General features: G+C 33.9%; 1 protein-coding gene across 1 annotated transcript; it reads right to left on the bottom strand.

The window, feature by feature from the left end:
• Positions 1–2,788: 2,788 nt before the first annotated feature.
• On the bottom strand, positions 2,789–14,831 carry LOC149566219 (E3 ubiquitin-protein ligase APD4-like). Its single transcript, XM_089819635.1, has 11 exons — positions 14,636–14,831; positions 14,160–14,525; positions 10,607–10,713; positions 10,267–10,389; positions 9,977–10,067; positions 9,358–9,432; positions 8,330–8,412; positions 8,083–8,229; positions 3,789–3,858; positions 3,347–3,656; positions 2,789–3,149 (listed from the first exon to the last, which is right to left on the bottom strand). Exons 2-11 carry the CDS (start codon positions 14,482–14,484, stop codon positions 3,074–3,076), a joined length of 1,407 nt encoding a protein of 468 aa, XP_089675761.1. The 5' UTR covers positions 14,485–14,525; positions 14,636–14,831; the 3' UTR covers positions 2,789–3,073.
• Positions 14,832–20,932: the final 6,101 nt, after the last annotated feature.

The following is a 20,932-nucleotide window of genomic DNA, read 5'->3' as shown; positions in this document are numbered from 1 at the left end:
GAGCTTGTGGGTGGAATATAAGATACATCACACATTGATGGGATAGATAGTGCATACCCATCCCTGTATATAAGTTCAACATAAAAATTATAACCACAAACAAAAATAACAATTACATGCAAATATAACCAATATAATAAAATAATAAATCGCATAGAAAAGATCACAAGACACCAAGATTTAACATGGTTCACCCAATCCCTAGGCTACGTCCACCAAACAACGAGTCCAATATTATTAATATCCAATGATTACAACCTGATTACAATCAGTAATCCCTTACAGCTCAATACCGCCACAAGAAGCAATTATCGCATCACATACTATGAAATCCCTAACCCTAAGCCTTTTTTATACAATATTTTTACTACTTTAGGGTCATAATTAATTACAACATGTCGACCCAAAATGACCAATAAAATAGGGCTCGAACCCCAAAGAATTATGAAAAGTGTACAATACATTCCTAATCAGTCACCACATATCAACAATCTCCCACTTGGGGACTGATCAAGCTCCACATTAGACAATAATCTCCCACTTGGAGACTCGTCCTGTATCAATATCGCATGGCGCTCCCACTAGATCGAACCACCTTGGACTCTATTCTTTTATTATGTTCAATCTAGAAGACCAACCAAAGCTGGAGATGAATTCAACTTCTCCCTTTTCACTACCTTTGTAAGGCCTCCATATAGGAAATAAAACTTAGATTGTTGTCTTATGCTTGCTTTATTGCCCTTTCTTCTCATTTCAAAACCTTATATTTAACCTTGAAACTTGACTCTATGGAAAGTCAAATAAGCACTTGGAATTCTAATAATAACTATTTAGTTAACTCCCTAAGAGTTCCCTTTCCCGTTCTTGTTCTAAGAATTCAATAACCTCCATGGCTTTGTCTTAGTATACTTTTGTTTGTGTAGAAATTATATTACAAATACATCTAGAGAAATGATGAGAAAGCCTCCTTACCATACTCTGAAGTATAAGTGTATGTATTGATTGTCTATTATAGGTTAATGCGATCTACTTGTAATGCTAGCTTGAGTTGTTAGTGTCTTATCTTTTAGTACTCAAAGCCAATACACTTAATGATCTAATTATGTTCTCATTGAGGATTTCACAAGTAGATTAGCCTAGGTAATAATTTGACAAAGCTTCATATAAATACCATACTTCAAAGGGAACTCAAGCATTTTTTTCATTAATAAATACTTTACAAGAATTCAGCCACTACTATCTTATGGCCTCCTTCCATGGCACCACTACCATCCATTTCATGTAGTCATCAATTACTATATAAGAATCCCTATATACCCTACAAGCTAAATTATATGCATCATGGATCCGTAGACCAAATGGTGGGTGGTTAAGGAGAACTTCCTCTCTTTTCTATTTAGAATTGTCATTGCTAACATTTTATCACCCCCTAATGGCAATCCTTGAACATGGTAGTCCACTTAAATCTATAGAACCATGGACCAAATGGTGCGTGGTTAAGGAGAACTTCCACTCTTAACAATATAGAATTGTCATTGTTGACATTTTATGACTCCCTAATGGCAATCTTTGAACATGGTAGTCCACTTACATCTATCTTCCATAATATTAGTGATGGTGATGATGGAAAAAAAAAGTATTCACTAATTGTCCTTCATAGAACTCTTGAGGAAACATTTGCAACTGGCCTTTATCTACATATCTAAATAGGTTCCCATTATAAAATTGGAACAATTAGCTTTTACTTATATGTTTGAGTAGTATCCCATAATAAAATTGGAAGAACTAATTAAATAGTGAATGGTAAATCCCCTAAAGCTAAAATGCTCTTTTAAATACATAAATCACAAGGATACTATACCTAGCTTCCAATTAATTGAGTTCGTTCATCAATCAATGACCTTGGATCTCAATTTTGAAAGCATTGGAATATTTTGCTTTTATATATATTAGATTATATAAACATATGTTAGTGTTAAATAAGTTAGCTTGAGAAGTTGTATTCTTGTAAGGTTAGGTTAGGTTAGTTTTACATGTGCATATAAAGGCTTTGAAAATGCCACTAGATTCAATGTAAAATCAATCTTCATGAATTCAATCATTATATTATTGTATTTGAAATTCTATCTTTATGAGTCATTGCAACTTCGTGATCATACTTTATAGCTTTCATTTCCCAAGAGTCAGGCCCAAATACAACTTATTACGACCACCTTCTCACCCTTAACTCTGGTTCGAGGTATTAAGTGTTCGTACAATTTCCCTAATACAAGCCATTCCAGATCTATGAGACCCCGTAGGGGACCTCTTCACCAGCAACACTCCTCTCGTAGCACTCAACTACATCACAAGGCCTCTAGTAACCGCACTGATCAGTTGCTGTTGGATTTTTTCCCTACGAGGACGGATACCTAATATTTTCCGTGATGTCTCGTGCTTTCTTTTTATTTTGTTGTATTTGTTCTTTTGTGGACACCGTTTGGTGCTCCGTTTGTCTGTTATTTTCTTGGTGTAAGCTTCCAATCCCATAAACCCTCATTGTAGTCTTTTATTGAACATTAATAATATTATCTTATCTTATCTAATCTATGCAATGATTTGATTGTAATTTGTGTGGTTACTCTACCATTTAACTATTGTATTAGAGATAAAATGACGATGGCTTATAAGAGAAATGCGGAGAAGAATAAAAGAAGGATTTTGCTTTGCTGATTAAGTGTCCGATATTTTTACCAAGGCATTAAATTATTGTTTGTTGAATGTTAAATTTTAATTTGCCTGGACAAACTTAAAGGAAAAAGAAGGTTGATTATAAAACGGACAAAGGCAACAAGTTCAAATCCCACTGGGGGGTAGGGTATGTACGCCTCGTTTGTAGCGCCAAGCGCCTCTCGAAAAAGAGTACGAGGTAGTCCCATATCACTATCACCATATGTAAACCCAAAAACTATGGCATAGTGTCGTGGACTATAAAACTTACTTACTTACTTTTTTACAATGCGCGCAATAGACAATTGAGCTAAATTCAACAAAACTGCGCTCAATAAAATGTTCTATATACATATCAGAATTATTACACATTGAATATTTTTTTAATTTCTTCGATATGGTTTCTGCATATGGGGCACTGTGAAGATGCTTCCTTTATCCTGCAAAGGCGGTCAATCTACATTAGTGAACGATAGAGAAAATTACGTAACAATAATGTCCAAAAAACACATTCAACCTCTTCCAAAAAATAGTCATTTCAACCATTTTTAAATCAAAAAGGGTATTTTAACTAAAATAATAGATAAGTTAAATTTCAAAAGGTGAAATGAGAGTTAAAGCTTTGCAGATTCTTCACCTCAGACCACAACCATAACATGTTGCAAAATGGCCGCATGGTTGGAAAATGCTACCCTTATTTTCTTTAAAGCAGATGACACAAACATTTTCCTCGCTTGCTTCTTCCAAAACCATCTTAAGTTTTGAAGAAATTTTTGAATTTGGTTCTTTGCGTTGAACAGATTTACTATCAATATTTGCTTTTTGAGAACCAGTATATGCATCTTGTTGTGAATTCAAAGGTGTTTGCTCTGGCGATAAGTTCGACAGATCTTTTAGCTTGCGAACAAAAAAGAACAAACCTGATAATACTACAAAGAATAATGCACCTGAAGAAGCAATTATCAGCTTAAATTAGTGAACAATGCATATTTTGTACAATCTCAGTAACAGCGTAATATTGAAACCAAACTTCGTTACAAAATTACAATCATTTTGGATAAATTTGAGACTGAACTAACCATCAAATATGAGATATATCTGCCAGCGAGTCCTATACGAGACCTCAACCTGCCAAACAGCAAGTCCCTCCTGTATGGCAAATGGAAGCAAGACAAACAAATTATGGCAGGGCAATAATTTAGGTGGTCATTCACTGTCTAAAATATGACTGCATGTTTACATGAATATCTTATCAGATACTATTAGTGATCAACATCTAAACTAACATAACGTAAAGTTTGAGGGAGAATATAAGTATGTAAAGGTCCCTTGAAAAATGTGCTAAAACGAAAAATTCAGAAGGATCTGCCATTGTTCCATGAGTTCAATTATTTTATCACATACTTTTATCACGAAGCAAAGAAACTAATATTTGAATTGCCAACTTCGGATTTCATCAAAAGTTCAAAAGAAACTAAAAACTTTAACTTGATCGTCATGCATTGACCAATTTCACAACTTCTAAAAGTTCGTGTACTAATCTTAAGCCAAAAAGTCAAAATATGTTGCACTAAATATATACGTTAAAGGATAACAATTTACAAATCATAAGAATAACTTTCAGGACTATCATGCACCTGATTAACTTAGATTGTCCAATTTGCATAGAAGTAAATCGTTTAAGAAATTTATCAGAAAATTTCTTCGATATTCCAACGGAAATAACTTTCATTGTTCCACTTCCAATACTTCGTTAAAAAGTTACAGAAATAGAAAGGATTTGCTAATGCTAAAAGCCCAGCACAGTTATTAAAAAAGTTATGGAAATGCAAATAACTGCAGAACATGGAAAAACATGAAGCTAAATCAAATCAAATAATATTCACATCTTTTTCATAGGAAACCCAACATATGGAAACTCAAGCAAGGAAATTGGTTGTGGATGTGTTCTTCCAATATATTCCATAAATCAGTGAAATGTAAATACTATAGTATGGCTCCAAATAGAGTAAATCAATTACTATGAATTTAAATTGTCTCTCCTTTACTATATTAGTAATCTATACTGAAAAATCAGACTATAATTTTCTATATTGCTCAAACTCTCAAACAACTGCTGCAAACTCTCTAGATGCTCCATAGGAATTCATTGAATATCTGTATAAATGTCCAGGGATCATCTCAATTCGCACTTCACTCCTGACGTCCAGTGAGAAAAGCAACTGAAAATGTTTAGTTAGGTGTCACCCCTGCTTCCATCCTCCCAGAGACCCAAGGTTTGGTAATCTCGATTGGTAATGGGCAATGATGAGAGTAAGATGAAAATCTTAAAGCGCAATTAGGCATCAAATCAAATATGTGTTCAACAAATATGCAGATGCTTTTCCAGATAACTTAAGTACACTCCCTGACCATAATAGATATCCTTTGATTGGCTCAATTCATCATAAAGTGTTTTTTTATCAACATATAGAAAATTTAGAGATTGTATCGGGGATCTATAAAGTGGCCTCAACCCAGGTATATGGTAAGCCATACACAATCAATATATAGCCACCATAAATCATAACAGTAAAAACACATATAGCATGACACAAAATCTACCAGTGAAATGACTAAAAAACATCATACAAAATATTACCCTAGAGTGCATTGGAAACATAACCAGGCCTAAACAAACCACACAAATAACATAATATAACCCAGAGATCAAAAAGACCAAAGGTACAGAAACACAAGAATTGACTACAATGAAAATGGGTCTTTGGCACAGACACTACAAGGAGTGGCCATTTTCCCAATACCGTTCCCTGGGACAAAAACAAAAGCATTGTTGAAAAGCCTATCAATCCTTCATATACAAATATTCCAGAGAATATGAGTATGAGCAGCTTTTTCCAAATGTTATTAGGAGTCTCACTGTTTTCCATTCTCTAAAGATAATTTCTATTTGAAGTTATATGAGCTCCTTTACAATTGAAAAATTGATTGACTTGGAAGCAAATATGAGATGCTACAGGAAATGAATGAAAGGTGGTAAACAATTTTATATGTTGGCCTTGCAGTTTCAGCAATTAGATGGGCTAATAATCCCTTTTGCTTGAAGGTTATCAACTGCAAGAATTTTCTCATGAATGAGCAGCCATATTAAGGCCTTCCCTTTTGGCATAAAATTTAACATTTGATTGACATGAATCCAATTATAGGAGGCTATAGGAGAATGGATGAAAAAATGGGAAATAGTATTCTAGCTATAGGACAATGGATGAAAAAATGGGAAATAGTATTCTATGTTGGCCTTGCACTAAAGTATATGGATGGACTGATAAAGCCTTTTGCTTGAAGGTTGTTAGCTTTAACAATCTTCTCCTAGCCAAGCGGCCATGTAAAGGTCTTTCCTTTTGGCTAACTGTTTTAATTCCCGGTTTCAGTCCATTGCCATGAAACACCTAATTGTTCACTGGTTTTCACTAATATCGTTCTAAAAGTGGCTATTCCATTATTTGTATGTGGCCAAATCATAGTTTACCTTTGAAGTAAGGATTGTTCTGCAAGAGAGCTCCCCTTTAAAATCCAAGTTCTTGAAACTAGGATCTCTATTCAGAGGAATTTAATAATTACCTGAGTTACCAAATGCACACCCTGCTGTCCACATCGGATCCAGATGTGTGATCCAAATGTGGTCCAGATGCATATCCACAGCCCAGGTCAGTCACCCTGAGAGCACCCAGGTGCATCCATGGGCCAGTCAAAACCCTGAAACAGCCCTTTATGAGATCATTAACTTAAAAACATATCATCTTGTTTGCTCTTTTGCTCTCAACTCATTTTGTCTCCATTTTGGTATTTCAAAGAGCAAGTAGTTTTAAAGGGGATTGTCCATGAATCTAAGATGGCCCTTTATGAAGCCATAAAATGATGTGCGCTATGGAGTTTTGTGTGGTTTTGAAGGTCTTAATTTGGTATCTGGGACCCCATGAGGGGGCTGCCCCTTGATCTTATTGCCCCCAAATCTCCATTTAATTTTTGAAGTGTGTATTTACTATTTAATGATGACGGTGTCTCTTTGAGGTTTATTCAATTGGCATTTATTATTTATATTTGGATTTTGGCATTGATATATGATCATACTATCAACATGTGCATGAACCAAAACATACCCAAAACCCAAAAAAAATGCTTGTACCGAAGCACCAAGTTCCCATACCCATATCCAAACCGGCAACTAAGATATTTATCCATAAAGAATAAACTGAGAGCAAAGACTAAGGAATTGATCCTCGATTGCATTCTGCTTAATGAAAACAAGGTTCTCCTTTCTGAGAACCTTGAAGGGATGTCCAAGGTGGAGGACACCCATGATCATGTGCCAAAGATGGAAATGGTGAAGCTACATCAGTTGTCTTGGTCCCTTTTGAGAAAGCAATATTGGCTAAGTTCTACCAGATTTGGCTTCGCACGTGGAAAACCTGCAAGGCTACAGAAGGCATGGTTATCTGGAGATATCAAATCTGTTTGCCCTAGCTGCCGAGCCAATGATCTAGGTGGCTACTATGGACACAGCTACTGACCTGGGAGCCTACAAGTGAAAAGGTGACTCTTTTTTATCTGCTATGGCCTACTATTGTAATTGTACGAATCAATTTAAGTTGTTGTCAATTTTGAGTTTTGTATGCTGGGCTCTGCCTTGTGCTTTGCTGGTTAGGCCATTTAGTTTTTCTGGGTGCTCAATTCAGCCTTTACAGCTTTTGTCTTCACCAGTTTCATCAAATTGTTTTGTACTAGTGCTTTTAATTTTAAAAGTTGAAAATCCCTGAAGAACCTTCAATTTACCTATTAAAACAACAAACAGGGCTATTAACTTTGTAGGGACACTACCCATTAGTCAGAGCCCTTATTTTATATATCTCATTTATAACCTAATTCATTTCTCCTCGCTTATTTTCTAATTAAATATGTTATAATATTACATTAGTGTATATCTAATACTTGAATTATTCTAGTTGCACATGTTAATACAAATTTATTTTATATTACAATATTAATGATATTACATTAGTGTATATCTAATATTTGTATTATAGTTGTACATGCTAATATACATTTGTCCAAACTATTTGCAAATATTTTCCATGTAGATGTCCTAAGGCTAAAATTGATCAAAAAGAATGAAATCTCTCTATTAAATTTGTAAGACAAGGCTTCTACCCTGATGCAATCTTTGTAAAGTTTTAATAGAAAAAACTCTCCACTTTCATTCATTAGCATTAAAAATGAAAAAGATAGTTTCTAGTTGACAGAAGTGTAATGGATCCATACTCAGTAACATCCAATATGAGAAAATCCTTCAGAATTTGTGGCATTAGTAAATACCTGTGGCTTATCAGGAGTTGTCAAGAGGCCAACCTTGGAGCCCCTTAGGGATGGTAAAATTTTGCATGATTTTACATCCACCGGACACCAAGAATTTGCTGTCTTTATCTCATATGTTTTACTTTTGACCTCCATCTGTAACTTCATCTGTATTACGATCATTAAATAGATTCAGAGACGTGAAGAATCATAACCACCAAATATAAAAAGACCAATGTATGTAACAATGTTCTAGAATTTCACTTACTTCAACACTCTCTTCGTTAAGATTCCCTAATCCAAAATAGTAATCATTATCACTGTCAGCTTCAAAATGAATCTTCCCCTGACCTGTTCCATAACAGTATGAAAATAAAATGTTTATTCAAAAAACAGTTTCCACTAAATTATAATAAGCAAATTTCCAAACGTGACTTCATGGAATAAATTTGCATAAATTTAAAGGATTAAGTAATACACAACACTTTCACGATGTAATATAATTGATATTATCTGACAATGTTCGCAGTCACTTAAAAATTAAGAGTGCCATGAATTGACCATAGATTTCAGTATTCAGAATTCACCTACCATCAACTTTCCTTTTGAGGGATGCAATTTAAATAATGTTTAACATATGCCAAACTAGACAAAATGGGCAAAACAGTGACTGAGTAAAATTTTCTCTCCCAGTTTGGTTTTTACTTACCTCATGTCCATGTCTCTGTGTGTGAGCACATATGTATATGTAGATGTGTAAATACATATAACCCATTGAGGGCATCAAAGGTATTCATTGGACTTCAACAGCAACAACAAACCTTGGAGAAACGGGCAAAACTAGGAGAATGAATCAAATAAAGAAGTTATGTTAAGCACCCATATAGCAATTTGACAGGATGGATTCCCATATGATATTAAACACTCTTAAGGATATAACCTTTTGGAGAAATGCATTGGACTGATCTTCCGCACTTATTGACTTTTGACAGAGAGATTTAATAGAGAGATGATAATAGTTTGAAACTTTAAAGCAATGTATTGATGATTTTGCATGGTTGAAGAAGTGCATTATAAAAATATCACTGATCTATTTCCTTGCAATTAATTGGTACATTCAATACCTTTGTGGTTCTATTTTGATGCCATATATTAGCAAAGAATGCCCTTTATATTATGTTGAGGTGAGGTGAAAAATATGTTGTGAATAGTTCATATATGCAATATTTATGAGCAAGGTCATATCATATAACATTAATTACTGAGTAATAGTACTTTAGAAGCAGTGTTACATACCACTTGCAGTTCTCCATAGACTGCAGGAGTCTGGACTGGATGGATCTCTAACCCAACCACTAAACTGAGCTGCTCCTGAAAACAAAAATTTAAAAAATGGAAAAATCAGTCTTGTATGAAAATTTTAAAAGAATTAGCATGCTATGCAAGTAAAAGGATTGATGTTGAAAAAATTTATTGAATTTATCTATTGTAGCTGTATGGTTACTCAGACAATGGTTACAACATATCTATAGTAAGTCATACCTCTAACAATGGGTACTGTGTAAGAAAGCCTTGATCAATAAGTACAATCAATAGTTCAAAATCTTATCCATTCAAGTAATATGTAACCCAAGATTTCAAAGCAAGTCTTATATACGAGTTTATTGTCCACATTGAAAGCAGCTAGTGTTCAAGTGAAGAAAATTCAATCAGGCGATTGTTTCATTGATAGCTAACTTGAGTACCCTCAAGTTGTCATTCATAGATGTTGGGATTAAATAAATGCATGCATAAAAATACCAAAGATATTGATAAACTTGGGTCTATATATCAAAATTATCAGGAGCAAACATGTGAGTACAAATCAGATATTCATAAGTGCAACTTAATTCCCAAATATAGAATTAGGACTCACCTTTTGCAACAATCATGAACAAGCTGGTGGTGCAAGGTAACTCATATACCACAGTTACTTCAGATCCTTGGTTTAGCCGAAAAGCCCATTCCTAAACTTGCAAAAAGCCATAAGAAAGAAAAATCAACTTTACATATAGCACCAGAACATGTCAATACTAGCCATCATTTTTCTCTAAGAATAATCCTAGATTACAATTCATATAGAAGATATTTTCTTATCTTGAAACAACTATATCCATCTGCATTGTTATATTTGTAAAATAGACTAAAAAGGGTTTAAAGTTTTGCCTTATGATGATTTCCTGAAATGACAACATTATGTTCCACAGTCCATTCTTTTGTTTTGTTCAATAAAGGTTGATTTTCAAAAAGATATAGGCGGACTCCTGGAACTTGATCAATATTTCTCACCTACATTAAATACAAAAAAAAAAAGTTAATTTTTATGTTCAAGAAACTAAAAGAGAAATGTCATGTTATTGAAGTCATTAAGAGACCGTTGTACCAAATTGACCGTTTCTGAGAGCACAAGCGTATTTTAGAAATATGTAATATGCTTACCTAAAGAAATATGCAAGATAAGTAGAATTATTACCAACACTAGCAAATAAACATCACAGAGACTTACCGATATGCTCTCAACAAACAGTTCGTTTGCTTTTAATAAATAGGAAGAATTGAGTCCAATTTCCATTCGCTCAGAGCCATATACACCAAGCATCAACCCAGATGATCCTGAATATCAGTCAAAAGAGACAGAAAGATTAACAATGATATTCGTATTTACAGCTAATAAATTAATATTGATCAAGTCCTGTGCTAAAACAAACTTAATATTACAAAAATAACTTCTCTTTGTAAAGAGTAATTTCCAATTATTTGTAAAATTAGAGAATGTATATCGAGTAGACAAAGATCATGAAAACTCCACCCAGCTGTAAATTGAAAGAGTTATTTCCAATTTAAATTAGACAAAGTGGCATTTACAAAGAGCTAAGAGATAATTTAATGTTTGTCAGTGGCCTAGACAATATGACAATTTGATTTACAATGAAGGGAAAGATATACAAGAAGCATTTACTTGTGATAGAATTTAATGAATAAGACAAAATGGAATGGCCTTTTTCTCCAGAGTACTTTTATTCTCATCAAAACTTCAATGAAGAGTTGTTACACTTTAAATTTTGAAAAGAATATTGCTTTTCTTATAGCAATCTTTCATATAGAGAGATAAGTGACATTGTGATGGCTGATAAAATTCAAATAAAATATCAACGAACCAAAAACTGACCACCGCCAATGTTTGTATGCTCAAAAGCATGCCATAGCAAGCCTTGCTAATCCAACAAAGTGAGAGCCATTCATAAGTGGCAAACAAGTGAGTTGTCGCATAACAAAGGTGTGACATAATATAATTGACTACAACCAAGGTCCGACTTCTCTTAGTAGTAATGCACAGTACAATTCTTGTATTATAGCTACACCATGGACATTGACTACCTCCAGTGTGTGTATGCTCAAACGCATACCATAGAAAGCCTCACCAAATCACCATACTGGTGAGTGAAACAGGCCTTGCTACATTCACAGGTGGTTAAAAAGTGACTTGTTGTGCAACAATGGTGTTGTGATTTGTGAATAGCAACATAGTTCAAATCCTCAAACAATAAAGCAGCTGTAATGTACAAAATAGTTCTTGTATTATAGCTATAATTCTTCTATCTTTGAATTGAAAAAACACATAATTTGAATAATGGGATTTGATCTTACTGGCATAGATATCTTAAATACATCTACTTAGAAGACAGTGAGAGATATCAATGTAATATAGTTCATGTAATATATTGTTTATATAATTTTAAATTAATTAATTATTTATATTTAACTATTTAAGTATTGTTGGCTATATATTGTTGATTTTATATTGGTGGCTATACTGTAGCTTGCAGTCTAGAGCAAGGGATCTACTCAAAAACTACCTAGTCTAGCAGCTAAATAGTAAACACAGCCCCATCCACAATGAAAACCTTTATGTAATAAAATGTGAATAATTCGTTAATTTTAGGACCCGTCTGTAGCAGAATTCAACTTGCATTACAAAAATATATCATTGCCCAAATCTTTTAGAAGGCCTCAAGATGGCGACCTTCACTTTCATGTAATAATTTATAGGTTGAAGGTGATTTGTTGTTCAGTCATTTCTGGAATGGATAACAATTCAGTGCTAGAATTAAAGCTATGGAATATCCTAGAGGAAACTTTGATCACTCCTCCCATCAATACATTTACTTCAAACATCGTTTAAGGGAAGGGGCCCATATTGCAAAGCTTCTCTCAATAAGGACATGAAGAAGCTCTGGTTTTCAGCTAATCTTAGTTGTTCCCCTAATAAATGTGCAATATTCTAACTTGCTGACAAGGTATGTTACAATTCTTGTATTATAGCTATAATTCTTCTATCTTTGAATTGAAAAAACACATGATTTGATTAATGGGATTTGATCTTACTGGCATAGATATCTTAAATACATCTACTTAGAAGACAGTGAGAGATATCAATGTAATATAGTTCATGCAATATATTGTTTATATAATTAGAAATAAATAAATTATTTATATTGAAGTATTGTTGGTTATACATTGCTGGTTATATATTGTTGGCTATTATATAGCTTGCAGTCTAGAGCAGGGAATCTACTGAAAAGCTACCTAGTCTAGCAGATAAATAGTAAACACACATCCCCATCCACAATGGAAGCCTTTATGTAATAAAATATGAATAATTCATTAATTTTAGGACCTGCCTGTAGCAGAATTCAACTTGCTTTACAAAAATTTATCATTGCCCAAATCTTTTAGAAGGCCTCTAGAAGGTGACCTTCACTTTCATGTAATAATTTATATGTTGAAGGTGACTTGTTGTTCGGTCATTTCTAGAATGAATAGCAATTCAATGCTAGAATTAAAGCTATGGAATATCCTAGAGGAAACTTTGATCACTCCTCACATCAATACATTTGCTTCAAACGTTGTTAAAGGGGACCCAAATGGCAAAAAAAGCGTCTCCCAATAAGGACATGAAGAAGCTCTTGTTTTCAGCTAGTCTTCGTTATTCCCCTAATAAATGTGTGCTACTCTAACTTGCTGATAAGGTATGTTAAAACCCCCCCAATATTGTGTAACCAACTTTTAGATCTTCATTTTTTTTGAAATTGGCATGTACTGTAATGAATGGGCAAGGGGGATTACGACCACCACGAACATGTAAAGGCTCTCACTTCAACATTACACGTATTTTAGGGACTCCACTTATGTCAGGGCTATTTACAAACACCACTTCCACATTACCTTTTGCATCCTAGACGAGATGACCCTTAAATTTGTAAAGATTGTCTTGGCAAAAGAGGATCTTCCTATTAGTAGAGTGTTTCACCCCTCATCCTCCATAGTTACAAACTGCAAATTGAAATTGAGCTTAAGAATAGATTCTATGTATGATTGTCCCAAATGATGAGGTGAATACTCTCAAGCCCTCCAATAGGGGATTTGAGCCCCATTCTCCTAAAACAATTGAGGACGTTCTCAAACTCGGCCAAGGAGTCATGTCTTTGTTCAAGAAGCATTCAAGAGTGGCCCTATATTATCAATATCTAGCTTCATATATTGATAATCTGTGGAACCTGGATAATGGCAAGGCATGACTGCTAGAAATTAAAAAGCGTCTTCGCCCTCCCAATGTTATCCATTAGTAAGCAAAATATCACTCTTTTTTGGAACCTATGGCCAAAATAAACCACATTTTTGTGTCCATTCATAGCTCTCAATATGGATCTTCTCTATAGTTTTGGATAGCAAGTTGTTTTTATCAGTCTCTCTTTCTGGGTGTTGTACTCAGCTGACAACAAAACTAAACTTATGTTGTTTTATTTGGGAGACAAAAAGTTGTTAGCACCCTAAAAGTTCTTGCAGAAGCTTTTCTTTAAAGGAATGATCCACATAAAAACCACACTAAACAAGCAAAATGAAATTCTTCAGATCACGACCAGAATATAAGTCTAATTTTGAACGAAATCTTACCTAACGTGATCTATTCTCAAATTCGTAAGAAAATCTTCCCAAAGGACGCATTCTTACTTTAAAGACATAAGCTCTCTTATAAAATTGCTAATATCCCTACTTACCATATAATGCTAGGAAGAAAGCACCAAAAACAACAACGCCAATCCTAACATCTCTAAAAGTGCAGCCGTCGTCCGGCTCAAGAAGTGGCGCCCTCCTGTCCCTCGAGTGAACATCGCGCCTCCTCTCTCTTGAATAACTTCTTCTTCCAGAGGCATGAGAACTTATCATGGTTGTGAAAGCTCCGCCTGAGCCCGCCGAACTAAAGGCCGACCTTCCACCAGAGAACGCTCCGCTTGAGCCTGATGAACTGAATGCCGACCCTCCACCAGAAAACCCTCCGCCAGAGAATCCTCCGCCAGAGCCTCCTACACTATGAGCTCCCATAGTTTTCAATATACAGAACTAAGAACAGTTTTTTGTTTTCGCTGTTATCAAAACAAATACCAGAAAACTCAGGATTGTAGAAAATCAAAATGATCAGATCAGCTGTCAGCTGCTCTTTAAACTATCTTCTATTATGATTGTGAGTACGTACCTTCCTTTCCAAAAAGGCAGAAGGAAGGAGACTACGAAGATAGTTGGAAGGAAAAAGGAAGACTCCATGAAGATTAATAGGAAGGAAGTGGGAAGTAGGCTGTAAAAAATGGCAGGCGAATAATCTAAAAATAGAGGTTTCATTGAAAGTTCCCTGCAAGTTTCAAAATTTGGGAATTGTTGAAACGGTCGCTAGAGGGTTTCGAGTAACGCACGAAAGTCACAATTATCGGCCGTTGGCTTTCCCGCCCGCACGACGCATTTTTGTCCATATTCGTTAATTAATGGATTATTGAATCGTTTTTGGAATAGTCCCTTTCTATTAATAGTTTAATAATATACTAGTTACAAATTCATGAAAAAGGGGCCGGTGAGATCACTCTAGGAGGGTGTATAAAATAGAAGTAGAAATTCTTAAAAAGGGGTCGAATCATATTTTAAGTATAAAATAAAAATAGAAATTCGATTATAAGAATTAAGGTGCATTATTTTTTATTATACAAATATAGTTTTTTAAGTAGTTAATTAGATTTTTTTTTTATTTTTCAAAAATTTATATTATCTTTAATTAGATTGGTATATCGATATTTTTAATTTAAAAAAATTATTAAAAAAATTGTTTTGTAATCAATATGAGCTATTATTGAGCTAGAAAAAATGGCTTTGCTTTCGAATGTGAATGTTTCTGCGAAGTTCAATCAAATCGCACATTCTGATAAAATTAAGCATGCTATCAACAAAATTATTTCAGTGACTAATAAATTTGCAACTCTACAATTATCTCCCCAAGAAAATCATCCACTCAAGGGCATTGAAATTTGAAGGCCAAACAACAAAGATGAGGGATCCAGAAAGCAGTCATTGGGTGATAGCGTCAATTTACAAGAGATACTTTCAAAAACCCAAATATGTTAGGTCTACTCAAATTTAATTGAACAAAGTTCACACCCTGATACCCACTTGTCAAGTTAATGGCAAAGGTAAGCGTTAGTTCTCCTATCATAAGAGAAAAGGCTTGCAGGATCATAACCCTAATCCACAACAAATAATATTAAAAAAAATAAAAAATTAAGTGATTGGACCCAAGTTACCTATAAGAAGAATCGAGCAAACAAAACCTTCTTTAGTTGTAACCCCTCTATCATCCCTTCCATGAAGCCCCTGCAAATTTATGAAGTTAGCAATATCCCCCTTGGCCCCACTCCTCTCTCGAAGATAGATCTCACTCCCGCACAAAACATATATCCTAAGCAAACCCCAGTGGCTAAAATTTCACATAGCAAACCATATATTTTGCCTCACAGATCCATGCATAGATACTTCTTCGAATGGAAAATGTTTTCCAAAGAATCCCATCTTATATCACTAACAAAACCTTTGATTAGAAATGCAAATCCCAACTCATACATTCCTTCGCACAAAGTTTCAACCAATCTCTCCAAAACTCCTCGTCTGTCCAATTTTAGAACCATAAATTATCATCCTCAAGGAAGGCCCATGGCAAATAGGAAAGAAGGAAAGCAAGAAGGTATTACTTCTCTGCATTTAGAAGTAGCACCCTTACCAAGGCAACAACCATCAATGGTGGAAACTTCCTAATCATCAATGACAAGGAAAGTGAACAAAGATGGATGGAATGTGAAGAGCGGGGAGTGTTTTCCTATTGGAACGGCCCAGCTACCAAAAGCCCCAGATTGAAAAGATAGCTAGAGGATTATTGGGGAGATCAGGTAAGTATTTCTTGATTTTCTAATACTTTGTTATTCATTCATTGCATGAATAAAATATTAGAGATAATTTTATTTTTGCCTCTCATTGTTAATTCAAGGTTATTCTATGAAATTTGTAAAGTGGGAACCAAACTTCAAATATACCTTGGTCAAAAATCACTATGCACCAAACTCGGTCATTTTTTTATCTTTACCAATAGAACTTACTCATATTCAAACCTCAAAATGTATACGAGCAACAGTAGGTGAACTAATAGGAATATATGCAAGCTATTCAAATTCAAATGATGTCAAATTTCTAATAAATATGGAAATAGGGCAATATGAATTCAAACCAATTAAACTAAATACAAACAGATCTATTGATGAGCTAAATTATGCAAGATTTGAAGGATATTGATGTGGTACAAGGTAGGAGATTCCCCAAAGGAGATGTCCTAGCCCCCAGCAAATAACCACACAATAGAATAATAACAATAACACGAATATCTAGTTCCACAACAACACCAATTCATATAATAGAATCATAAGATTTACATGCAACATGCTCAATTGCAAGCCCTTCCAAGTTACGACCAAATACATAAGCAATTACAATAGCAATTATACAAGACCTTGCAAGATCCCAACTCTAGCTAGCCTAGATCCACAATTTGGTAAAGAACTCCAAGAAGAATCTAAACTTTTGCTCGCAAGCCAACAAGCAACCTTCTTGTTTCCCAAAGCCCACACTTGCTACTAGCTCTGCTCAACTTCACTCCTCTTACCTAATCCACATTCCTCATGTCTAATTATGACTCTAGACAAAACAAGAGCCTCTACTTATACTAAACCAAGCCACGAGCCTTGCTACTAGCTCTGCTCAACTTCGCTCCTCTTAGCTAATCCATCTTCCTCATGTTGAATTATGACTCTATACAAAACAAGACCCTCTACTTATACTAAACAAAGCCATGGTCAACCTAGCAAGTTACATAAAATAAACATTCACATATTAAATACACCCTTAAGCCACAAGTTGGCTTGGCAACAAACATTAAATATATGGAATAATTAAATACAAAGGACACACCCCAAGTTTACAATGCATAACTAACTCATATGACAACATAAGTGTATGTGCCCTTAGGCATAGATCCACATGCCATCCAAGGATCCAAATCTAATAGCACATATGCCAACTCCTTTGGATTGAATCTCGCAAAAATAATCTCCAAGGTCTTCTAGTAAATTAGGAACAAACTACCATCAGTCACTAAAATGGCTCTAACTCTAAGACGATAACTTTGAACTCTATGTGCACTTAGGACAAGGTAGTACAATATGCCTTGAACACATCCCCAACCATGCAAACCATAGGTCCACAAAATCTGAGCTCCATTCTCCTACAGCAGATTCTCCAAGTAAATAGAAAAGTGCGCCTCATAGGGTGATCCCACAATAATGGGTTCCACTTTTTGACCAATTTTGACACTGAAATCAATATTTTTGAAACAAACCTCATGTTCGAGTGACTAAATCTCTAAAACTATAAATAATTTCAAGATGACATAAACTAGTGATTTTTAGTACTCTATTCTTACTTTGTAACCATATTTTTTAATCTAAAAAAAAATATTTATGTCAATTTTTTCTTCTCCTCTAAAAAGTGGTACATAGTAAAATTCAATATTTTTAAAGAGTGGCAATCCGCTTGACATACATAATTTTTTTTCTAGAAAAGATAATGAGTTAATTCTTTCAGCGTTATATTTGTAACATCAATATCCAGAGGATGCATTTGGTTTGATTCAATTTGGTTGGATATTGTATAGTTTATGAAGTTTTGAAGTGACACCAATCGTAATTCAAACATACGTTTGTTTTGACACAGATAATTTGAAGTCAATTTATCATAAATCTTTTTTTGTCAATAGAAAGCTATTTTCTAGATTCTTTTCAAAAAAAATTGACCTAATTTACTAATTTTCTCAAAGTGTCGAAGTCAGTTGATGTTCAATCGGTAATGAACCTATGATGAGTTAAACTCATATTTGAAAGTCTTAATTATTAAAATATGTATTACAATTATAGTTGTTGGAAAGCTTGCTCTAAGTAGCATATTTTGGAGTCTTTTATTTTATAGTAGGAGATCATTCATTTGCAATTATGGGTGTCAAAAGAGCCAAAAAAAAAAAAAACTTTAAAGAAAAAATGGCCAATTTTTTTTTAATTTTCTATGTTCATGCGAGCATATAAAGTATGTTCACTACAAACACATGTTCGCTGTGAAGACATGTTCGTAGCGAACATGTGGTTCAAAATTTTTCAGCCGCAAAAAATTCAACAAGACATGTTCACATGTCTAATTTATGGCATTCACACGAACATGTGAAAAACAAAAATGTTGACATCACCTTTAGACAGGTCAGTTTAAAAATAATGAATCCATATTGTGAATCCATACAGCGACATTTTTATATCGTTATTGCGTGAAATTTATCTTGAGGCAAGGGGTAAATTTTTTTTTATGATTTTATAATGGAAAACAAGAAAGGAAGGCAAAACAAATATGTAAATAAGAGATCTAATGAAGTAGAACAAATAAATCTTCAAAAGATTGTGACACATTATCATCAAATTAAACAAGGTATGTAATTATATATATTATTTATTTATATGGTTTTGAAAATAATTATGTTTCAATCTTATTTTTTATCTGATTTGATTTATTTATAAATTGTTGGAGACAATCAACAAGGTGAAGGAAATGTTGAAGAAGGCTTAACAAAAGTAGAAGAAGTGCATATGGGAGAGAGGTCAGGAACACTCCCTATAGAATCTCAAACAATGAATGTTGAAGAAGGTTCAAGATTGCTCCCTACACAGGTTCAAATAACAGAAGTTGGAGAAGGGTCAGAATCTTTCCTTGCATAATCTCAAACAATGAATGTTGGAGAAGGCTCAAGATCGCTTCCTGTCGAAATTCCAATAACAGAAGTTAGAGAAGGGTCGGGATCAAGTGCAGGAACTGGTATGGAAGAACTCCTAAATATTGCCCAATCTATAAAGAATGTTATTTCTAAATAAAAAATAGATCATTTACTTAAAATGGATGTGGATAAATTGACAAGACTTGCAGCTACTATTCAACCATTAAGTTTATCTATGAAAAGGTCAATGAATAAGAAGATAAGAGAAATTATGACTCAATTTGATAACACTATAACACTTGAACAAGCTCAATTACTTTCACTTTTTCTTACACAAATGAAGTTGCAAAAGGCATTGAAATTTTTAGGTGTAGACACAACATCAAAGAAGAGAAGATTTTCTAGCATGCAAATTGATATGATTGAAAATGTAAAACAAGGTTTGAGAAACATAGGAAAACACTCTTGAACTAAATATAAGTCCATGGCAAGAAAAGTGATGTTGATGTCTATTGTAAGTAAGAATATGACCCGAAATAGAAAAATATCTTTAATTTCGTCTAAAATGGATTTTACTAGGAAAACAATGAGAAAATATGTTAAGAGAAGATTAATTGTGGATGACAGTACTGTGGAGGGCAATTGGGCAATCATGTGTAGAGCACCTCATTATGATAGGATTGAAGAGTCATTAAAAAATTTAGTCATATCATTTTGGATTGATAACACTCATCCTTCATCAAATAGTAGAATTGCTATCAAGCATAGGATTGCATCTGGTCAATATGAACATCATGCAAAACATTAGTTGGACACAACACAACATGAGTTATATGTGTCATTTTGTAGTGAACATCCTGATGTAAAAGTTGGGCAAACGTTGTTTGAAAAATTGAAGCCATACTTTGTGAGGTCAAACAAAGTGTTTGAAACATGTTGTTGTTGTCATCATTTTGAGTTTGATCTCCATTATCAGTTATTTCAAAAGTTTGTAGAAGACACATATGGTTTTTATGCTACTCCTCCTAGTAGGAGAAGTGAGTTTATATCATCCATTCTATGTGACAAAATAGATAATCGAGCTAGTCAAATAAATTTTATCAAAGGATTATGTGAAACATGTGGTGAATTGACTCTATTTCCTTTGAAAATGGAAAATATTGATGTAACAAAAAAATTGAATTGCAAAAGTTACGAGTACGTCAAGAATGAAACAAAGTTGGGGAAAGAGACAAAAAGTTTGGAATATGTTGAAGAGGAGTTAGCTGTTCTAACATTTATGGATAGATTTAAGAATTTGATTCAACCTTATATTCATCACGCACTTTTTGCAAAGTGGCAAGCACAATAGTTTCAAACTTTGAGAGATCATTTCCCACTTGGAACAATTGTATCAATTGTTGATTTTATAGAGAACTATTCCTTTGTTCATCAGAAAGTAATTCAATCAGATTATTTATTTTCTAATCAAGTCACTATTATGGTACATGTTTGTTATAGATATGCACAGTTAGGTTTGGATGGTGTTCAGAGTACAGTTCAAGCATGAGTAATTAAAAAGGAATATCATTTTTATATAAGCGATGATAAAGAACATGGCATTCACCATGTAGAACATTTCTTCAATATGTTCTTTTCTTATTTGAAATAAAGAAA

This window comes from Cupressus sempervirens, chromosome 3 (genome assembly GCF_028749045.1).
Source record: "Cupressus sempervirens isolate cs-2001-9-10 chromosome 3, ASM2874904v1, whole genome shotgun sequence".
Classification (NCBI taxonomy): Eukaryota; Viridiplantae; Streptophyta; class Pinopsida; order Cupressales; family Cupressaceae; genus Cupressus; species Cupressus sempervirens.
The sequence above is the reverse complement of the archived record's forward strand: the minus strand, read 5'-3'. Positions and strand labels throughout refer to the sequence as shown.

What these genes read in the sequence shown, in the direction of transcription:
- LOC149566219 (XM_089819635.1), bottom strand. Translation starts at nt 14,484, where the DNA reads ATGGGAGCTCATAGTGTAGGAGGCTCTGGCGGAGGATTCTCTGGCGGA. An exon ending in GATATATCTCATATTTGATG is followed by an intron (nt 3,657 to 3,788) that starts GTTAGTTCAGTC and finishes TTGCTTCTTCAG; the next exon opens with GTGCATTATTCTTTGTAGTA. An exon ending in TGTTATGGTTGTGGTCTGAG is followed by an intron (nt 3,150 to 3,346) that starts GTGAAGAATCTG and finishes CCGCCTTTGCAG; the next exon opens with GATAAAGGAAGCATCTTCAC.